The sequence below is a fragment of the Cotesia typhae genome, unplaced genomic scaffold, assembly GCF_013202065.1.
Source record: "Cotesia typhae breed Kobodo isofemale line unplaced genomic scaffold, CoteBio_Ctyphae contig_20, whole genome shotgun sequence".
NCBI classification, from domain to species: domain Eukaryota; kingdom Metazoa; phylum Arthropoda; class Insecta; order Hymenoptera; family Braconidae; genus Cotesia; species Cotesia typhae.
Genome location: NW_027423725.1, coordinates 4,985,473 through 4,994,453, shown reverse-complemented (window position 1 = coordinate 4,994,453; position 8,981 = coordinate 4,985,473). Strand labels below are relative to the sequence as shown.

Genomic DNA, 8,981 nt, shown 5'->3' with positions numbered 1-8,981 from the left:
GCCGGGGTGGCCTTCAGAGTCAACCGTTTTCCTACTTTTTTTCCATTGTATCACTCAAAAGCTCTTTTAGAAAATTTAATACCCTTTAATTTGACGGAATCAGAAAGGCTGTACAATGATTTACCGCGGAATTATCGTCAATCAAAGCAAAAAGGTTTTTTTTTAACTTTGATAATCAATGACTCTGGGAATAACGGTTGTATAGGAAATCGAAGGAAGATTTTGAAAATTGGTTTTTTGAGTTCAAAACTTTGATTGAATGAAAAATCAAAATTCACATAATTAAGGATATTTGGATAACTTGGTATAACTTTGCATAAAATGGATGAATGAAGGATTGCGCAGTAATTTTTCAACCTTAAAGTATTCCCTAAAATCCCTGAAAAATTTTAAGCTCTACGATTTTTCTTTCATAGTGCCCCGAAACTTCAAATTCTTTATTTTCGCAAAAATCATCAATATAAGCAATTTTCCGATTTTTATTTATGGTTTAATGGAAAAAATTTTGTTTTTCTTAAAAATCTTTATTTTTTCGATCAAAAAGATTGATTTTTTAAGAAATTTCAAAATGAAAAAAAATAAATTCAATTTTTTTTTAAGCTTGCCGACCTTTTTTTAGATAAGACAAAATTTGGAAAAATTTTTTTTTGTCGTTTTAGTAGCACTTCTCTAAACCCAAGCATGGTAAAAAATTTTCATGGTCATATCTGCAAATTAGACACAGAGCTGCAATTTGCTTTTTTTTTACTGTTTAAATTTAGAAATATTTTTGATATCCCTTAATTTTTGCAACTAGTGTAGAAATCACGATGACAAATTATCTTTATTCTCTTAATTATGTAAATTAACGATACTTTTAGATAAACTTGGTAAACAATGAAGTCATGAAAGATATCAGTTTTAATAACTCATTCATTAGTTTGACGACGTACGCCACTAAGAGTGCATTTCAATGAGCACTTTAATCTGCGTGGTAGTCGATTGAAACGACCTCGAGCATTTTCATCTGACTATTCCAGGATTATCGAAAAAACTGATTTGTGTCAAGCGTATATTAAAAATGTACCAAGTAACTGAATCAATACTGTTAGTACTGTTTTACATATAAATACGTGGGTTTAACTATATGTGAGAGTATAATTATACTTATATGAATTTATAAACGCAATTATAAATATTTTTATGTTAGGTAATATTATAATTATAACATATTCAAACAGTTGAAGGAATCATTCGTTATTTTTCTCTACTACATTAATTTAAAAATGTATATTGATCTTATTAATTAATAATTATACAGATCAAAATTAAGATAATAAAATTTATTGTTAGAAATTTATTTTGAAAATATATATTAGTTTATGTGAATGATAGTAATAGTACCCTAGTAAAAATAATCGAAGGGCCACCTCGAACAAACTAGACTCTCGTTAGTGATATCGAGGCAAAACTAGAAATCGCGCCACCTACAACTTATGCGTAAGTATTGCTTAAACCAATATTTATATACGCTAATATATATGTGTATCTTATTGTATATACAGTAAATAATCTATAATAAGATTATAAGAATGGAAATTGTCTTTACACATATTATGAGCAATTAAAAAAATGACAAAGTATAAATTAATTGTGAATTTATATAGTTAACATATCAGTGTATGATCAAATAATTAATTTTTCGGATAAAAAAGCGGAGTGACCGCTTCTCAATTCTTTTCAATCAGTATTTTTAACCAGAGAGATCTGATAAAGCAGTCCCAACATTGTTAAATGTTACTGATAGTTAAGAAAATTAAATATGTATTCTCTAATAATTCAATCTTACAATAATTAATGTGTTTGAATATTGAAAAAATAAATAAATGATAATGTATTGTTTTTAATAAGATTCGATTAAGAAAAAAGCTTTAATAAAAGAATGTTTAATAATAAACTTTTTAAAGAAGGTTAAATAACTATTACTCTTAAAAGTTAGATAGATAGATAGAATACTTTATTTATACCAACGTTAATACCAGACGGCAATTTTTACAATATACATACAAGTAATTTACAAGAATTTTGAAATATACAAACATAAATTAAAGAAAAAATTAAAAATAATTTAATTTAGAGATTATATTAATAAATTTTTTAATAATATAATTCATAAATAACAGGAATAATATATCAATAATATAAAATTAAATAGACACTTTGAGATACAGAAAACATAAACATTCACGCTTTATAAGAAGTGTGACAAGATTTATCGATTTATCGATTTAGCTAATAGTGAGCAAGAAACGATAAACATAATTAAAAGTCTAAATTAAATAAATGATCATATATCTTATTTTTAAAGCTCTCTAAACTACTTGACTCTATAATATCTGCTGGCAACTCCTCCCACAATCGTATAGCAGTCACAACAAATGATAATTCATATTGAGTAGTCGAAAAAGAGGGCATTATAAAGCCAGTATTATTTCTTTTCGCTGCTAGCAATTCAGATCGTCGTAAATTAAGATCCTCAATGAATAGTTCGCGCAAGTAACATGGTTTTCCTATATCTAAGAGTTTATAAAAATAGCAAGATATATAGTATATACGACGACTCTTAACAGATAGCCAACCTAGTTCACATCTGTAAGGCGTAATGTGTTCATCACGCTTCAGATTAAAAATGAAACGAATAGCAGAATTTAATGACCGTTGAAGTTTCCGGTCGTTATCATCAGTAGGATTTGACAATACTATAGTACAATAATCGATCAGGGGCAATATTGTTGTTGAAACTAGTAGCTTTTTAATGTTAGGTGTGTAAATATTTTGTCATAATTTTAAACTATAAAGTGCAGAGTTTATTTTGCTAACTGTCTTAGAGATATGAAGATTCCACGATAAATTGGGAGTTAGGTGCAACCCCAGACACTTTGTTGAATCGGTATAGGGAAGAGCGATGCCGTCAATCAAAATTTATGGCAACCCAACACGCTGGAGATAAGCTATACTTTACTTTTAGAAGCAAGTAACATAACCTTTGTTTTGTGAAGGTTTAATTCCAATCCATTCTCTCTTGCACAATCGGCAACATTTTAGGCATCTTTAGTTATCTGAATTGATGCTTTTTGTATTTGATAGGCATGGAAATGTAAATATATATATTCATCATCAGCGAATAAACCATAACAGCAATGCATTAACTTTCTAACCGCCGAATTCATAACTAAGAGGAACAAAATAGGTCCAAGAACAGAGCCTTGAGGCCCACCAGAAGTAGTATACAAAAACTCAACGGGGACTCCTTGGTCGTCTAATACTGATTGGCTTCTATTCGTTAAATATGAGTAAAACCAATGAACAGTTTCAATAGAAAATCCAAATTCTACCAAGGTTTTCAAGATAATTTCTGGATTGACATAATCAAAGGTTTTTGTTAAATCAAATAAGACTAACAAGGTTAGTTTATGAGCATCAATAGCACGTCTGATATCATCAACGAGTCTTAGCATAGCAGACTGTGTGCTATGATATTTCCTAAAACCTGATTGATACTTGTCAAGTAGATGATTATTCTCTAAATAGTCTACTACCTGATTTGATATTATCCTCTCAAACACTTTGCTTAAATGAGAGGTGTTCGCTATTGACCGGGTATCAGAGAAAGAACGAGGCGGAGAGACTTTATTTAATGGAATGATGAAAATTTCTTTCCAAATTTGTGGGAAGATACCAGTATCAAGTGATCTATTAAAAAGATTGTGAGAAAATTAGTTATCTGAGGAACGCAATTTTTTACCCAACGCAGTTCGAATTTATCAGGACTCTTTCCTGTCGATTTGCTGAGTGTCAGACGTAAAGCTTTGGTTACATCCACGATGTCAATTTCAGCCCAAGAGAAAGAGCAAGAAACTGTACTACTATGTCTTGAAATTATTGACTGAAGGACTTTTTCATCACACGATGGATGATGTCTTACTATGTTAGCAAAGTGATCATTTAACTCTGAAGCATCAAAATACTTTAGGGGATAAGACGTCGAATTGTTAATTAAGCCTAGGTGCTTTAACTTACTCCAAACATTAGCTCCAGACGGCAGATCAATTAAGACATTTTTCAGATAGTTCTCGCGAGCGCAATTTAGATTGACTTTTAATTCCCTTCTTATCGTCTTGTGAAGTTTAAGGATCCTTACTACGTTTTGTTCGTTTATACAGAATATCACGATTTTTACACCTAGTCTTAAGATCTTTAATGAACCAAGGATTCGGGGCTTGGTTTATTTTGCACGATTTCAAGGGAGCAAATTCATCAAGAGATGCAACAACATTGGTATAAAAAATATTCAGTAAAGAATCAGGCTCAGTATTCTCAAGAAATTCCCTGTCAAAATTTAATGACTGAAAGATAGTGGTACAAAGAGCTTCATGATTTGACTCAGAAAATTTTCTATAGGTTACAGTGTTTTCTAGTTGAATTGGAGTATCAAAGATGTAATCACAGACTAAATAATTGTGCCCATTGATGAATGGTTGATTGGATTTGTAAAATTTACTCACTTTACATTGATTATCTACTAAAACAACGTCTAACCAAGAATTCTTATCATTTGTATGGTGAGTAGCCCCGAAAGGTACACAATAAAGTGAGCATTCGGAGATAAAAGTTCTTAAATGATTGGAAACAAACAGGGAGTCTAGGAGATCGCAATTTAAGTCCCCAGTGATGATTATGTTTTTGTAATTAACCATTAATTTTAAGATACTCTCAAAGAACACGTTTAATAAATTGCTTTTAGGCCTACGGTAAATTACAGTTAACAAGAGATGACAACCAGTACTTGATGTGACATCAAGGACTATCTATTCTGGTTGATTTATGTGGTCTGTAAGTGGAGTAAAAATCACTTTATCTTTTAAAGAGTTGTGAATTAGGCAAGCAATGCCACCACCCATAATGAATCTACCCGTATCCGGATGTGTTAAATTACGATCTCTTCTGAATACTGTGTAATTGTCAAGCTTTAATATTGAATTATCATGCACTGGTTTTAGCCAAGTTTCAGTCTACGCAATAATATGAGGCTTAATCTCTGCAACTTAATCAAGAAATTGAGCAATATGACCATTAAAACTGTTTATATTTAGGCTTAAGAGCCTTAAAGACGTGAACTTGAGACTAAAGTTATCAGTTAAATCAATAAGACGTTAATCGAGTGTCGCTAATTCTAAATCAGAAGAAATTTTCAGTTTTTGAAGTTATCATCTCGCTTTACAAATATAGTACCATTTTGTACCCAGACATACTTATAGTGACAATTTTTGGCTTTAAGGGGCACACCTAGTGTGAAATTTCGAAAAAGTCGATTTTTTTTTTTCATATTTCGGTAGATTACACCTTTAAAAATAACATATTAAAATTTCAAATCGATATCTCAAATAGTTTTTGAGTTATAACATTTTAAAGAGCAGCCGCTCGGCAGCTAGAGTGTCATTAGCTGCGAGACGTACCTGAAGTATTGTTCAGAGTCTACTGTCTCTTCCAGCCCCTATAACACGATTCCAGTTTCTATTGTTGGCTCTCAGGTATACAAAAATATATCATTATAATAATTTCTAGAAATTTCTAGAAATTTTTCGTTTACTGCCACGTAAATTATTTTCGGAGCCAGACACATTTAGTCTCATTGTGATCGTTGTATCGAGCGCATCATAATTTTACACGTGCTATTTTCTTGAAAATGAGTGATCAATCTTCATATTCAAATAAAAAAGGAACTCACAATGTTCCTAAGCATCGATCAATTGCGAAAAAACGCAAGTTTACCGGAAATAGATTTACATTTGAGCAATCTACTGCGAATACCAGTACGTCCGCAGAAAAGTTATTACAAAATAATGACAATAATGTTGTGATTGACCCATCTCATGGATATTGTATTTTGCAATTTTTATCAGTTTTTAGTGCAATTAGTAATTTAGTGGTGTGTAAAACCTGTCAAAAAAAAGTTACTTTCAATCAAGCAAGTTCAAGAGGTCTAGGGTTCAAAATTGCTATTATTTGTGAATGTGGCAATTCGTATATTAATTCTGGACCAATGATTAATAACGCATTTGAAATAAATAAACGTATTGTTGCTGTGATGCGTCCATTGGGCATCGGAATAAATGGGATAAATTTTTTCTGTGGATTAATGGATTTAGCATGCAAATTTTACGACCAAACTTTTGCGGGATGTTTTACGAATTTACAGATTGCAGCCGAAACTGTTTGTAAGCTCAGTATGCAGCAAGCTATAAATGAAGAAAAAGAGCTTACATTAAAGAAAGAAAATTCGGAGACAAATTTGACTGTTAGCGGCGATGGTACCTGGAAAAAACGTGGCCATACTTCCCGTTTCGGAGTAGTTACGCTGGCAGGAAAATACAGCAAGAAAATTCTTGATTCATGCGTAAAATCTACATATTGTCAGAGTTGTGTTTTTGGAAGAAAAAAAAAGATAGCGAACCTGAAGATTATGAGGAATGGCTATCATTACACGATGAAGAATGTGATGCCAATCATAAAGGATCTGCCTCAAAAATGGAAGTGGATAGTGTAAAAGACATGTTTGGTCGTTCCATTAGTAAATATGGTGTAAAATATACCCGCTATATTGGTGATGGTGATAGCGTTACCCACAAAGGACTTATAGATTTGAATCCTTATGATATTCCTGTTGCTAAATTGGAATGCTATCTACATGTGAAAAAAGAATGGGAACACGTTGCCGAAGTGTAAAGAACATTAATAAGAAATTAGGAGGAAAAAGTAAAACATCACAAAAGTTAACTGTAAATTTTATAAATAAACTCCAAAAATATTATGGTTTAGCAATTATGAGGAATCAAGATAATGTAGATGAAATGTATAAAGCAATCTGGGCAACATTTTATCATTTCTGTTCAACTGACAAAAACCCAAATCATAAAAATTGTCCAGAAGGCGCTGAAAGTTGGTGCGCTTATCGCCGCGCGGAAGCTGAAGGAATCACTAGTACATTTAAACACGATTACCTCCCACTGGATCCAGAAGTACAAGAAGCTATAAAACCTATTTATGAAGACTTATCTCGATATGAATTGCTTGATAGATGTAAAGGTAACAATACTCAAAACAACAATGAAAGCTACAACGGTTTACTTTGGCACTTTTCACCCAAGCATCTTCATAATGGCTTCAAAACTATTGAATTGTCAAATAATTTTGCAACTGCAATATTTAATGACGGTTATTCGTCAATTTTGAAGATATTCAATGTAATGGGAGTGATAGTTGGACCTGCAGCAAGAGATTTTGCGGCTCTTAAGGACGACCCGAGAATACGAATCGCTGATTATCGCCAAAGGGCTTCTTCAAAAGAAGGTCGATCATCTCGAAGAAAAGCTTCTTCAGCTGAACAAGCCCTTTTCGAAGAAGAAGAAGGTGTATTATATGGCCCTGGAATAGCAGATTAGCTGTAAATATGATTTTAAACCACTTATAACAGTGGAAACGATCATTTTATCTTTAAATGCGTTTTTCTCGAAACAGCATTTTCCGAATTTGCTGCAGTGATTACTCAAAAACAAATGATCCGATCACTATCGAATTTTTTTACATGTTCTATATATAGTTCTCCGTACAATGACCTATCGATTTTTTGATCTGATCAAAAATCGAATTTTCTGAGCCACAAACGACCAAAATTTTAGGTAAAATTCGACTATTTTTTTAAAACGCCGCCATATTGTCAATTTTTGATTTTTTTTTTTTTATCGTAGGTCATTGTACAGACAATATTATCTAGTTTAACGAGATATTTTTTTAGATTTCATCCACGGAGAAGGCCGGAATCACTGCAGCAGTGAAGGACCGTTTTTTTTTTCGCGCCGTTAGAGATCGACGATAACTTAAAAAATATTTAATTTTTTTCTTCAAAAATTTCATTATGTATTCTTAAAACATGTATAAATATATTCTTAAAATTTTAAAATAATTGATAAAGTATTTTTTTTAATAAAAATTCCCAAAAATCACGTTTTTTTTAGGCCGTTACACTAGGTGTGCCCCTTAAGTTTAGTGTTTAGTAATAGCTTGTGAATTTCCGGACTCAACAATTCATTAATATATATTTTACCTCTAAATGAACTACTAACTAATTCTGGAAATGCTTTGTTAACTGTTAAATCTTTGACTTTTCTTTTCATATCAATGATGTTGAAACACTAAATTTTTGCTTACTTGAAAAATTTAATTCTTTAGGCCACTAAACCTCGCGGATAAAGAATAATCGCCTAGATTTCGTTATATTCAGTATTTCGTTAAGGTTCACTGCCCTGGGATATTCCGCTTCCGTGTATTGATGATTGTCTTTGTTTTTTAGATTAGATTAATTATTTTACGGACAGAAGTTCCCACGTGTGCCAGTTTGTAACAATAAAATGATCCGAAAGCCAACGGTGGAGAGGTCAACTCCCGAATATCCTTGTCCAGGTCGCCCAAGAAAACAAATAAATAACCCGTCGACACACAGGCTGGGTTAGAAACCCCGTTGGACGTCAGTTACTCTTTTACTAGGGAAAAATAACAAACCCTTGATCAATCAGGGCCTTTCAGAAGTCGATTTTGAGACGAAATGTAGGAAGATGGATATTTATAGAATAATTATAAAAGCTTAATCCTAATCAATTTCATAATAATATGATTTAAATCTATTTTTAATTCAAGCACAAAGTTTTAATTCCAAACGTTGTGCTTGGGTGTACTGGGACCAGCTGAGTTGAGGCCCAGTACGTGGTGGACCCTGGCGGCGCGATCCCCAGCAACCAGCCCGGGAGAACATGACGCAGGAATTTAAATTAAAATCCCGTGACAAATTTTTCATAGTTTACTACTCAGATACTTTTATTCATGAGATATTTTCTTACTGAATCAACGTCGATTGATCAAAATTAGCGTTGTATAATTAGTGTTGT

General features: G+C 32.1%; 1 protein-coding gene across 1 annotated transcript; it reads left to right on the top strand.

Moving 5' to 3' along the window:
- The first annotated feature begins 6,738 nt into the window (after positions 1 to 6,738).
- On the top strand, positions 6,739 to 8,415 carry LOC141537941 (uncharacterized). The gene is made up of 2 exons (XM_074259146.1): positions 6,739 to 7,483; positions 7,835 to 8,415. Exon 1 carries the CDS (start codon positions 6,741 to 6,743, stop codon positions 7,479 to 7,481), a length of 741 nt encoding a protein of 246 aa, XP_074115247.1. The 5' UTR covers positions 6,739 to 6,740; the 3' UTR covers positions 7,482 to 7,483; positions 7,835 to 8,415.
- Positions 8,416 to 8,981: the final 566 nt, after the last annotated feature.

Coding starts and splice junctions, on each gene's coding strand:
- LOC141537941 (XM_074259146.1), top strand. CDS start 6,741: ATGGGAACACGTTGCCGAAGTGTAAAGAACATTAATAAGAAATTAGGA.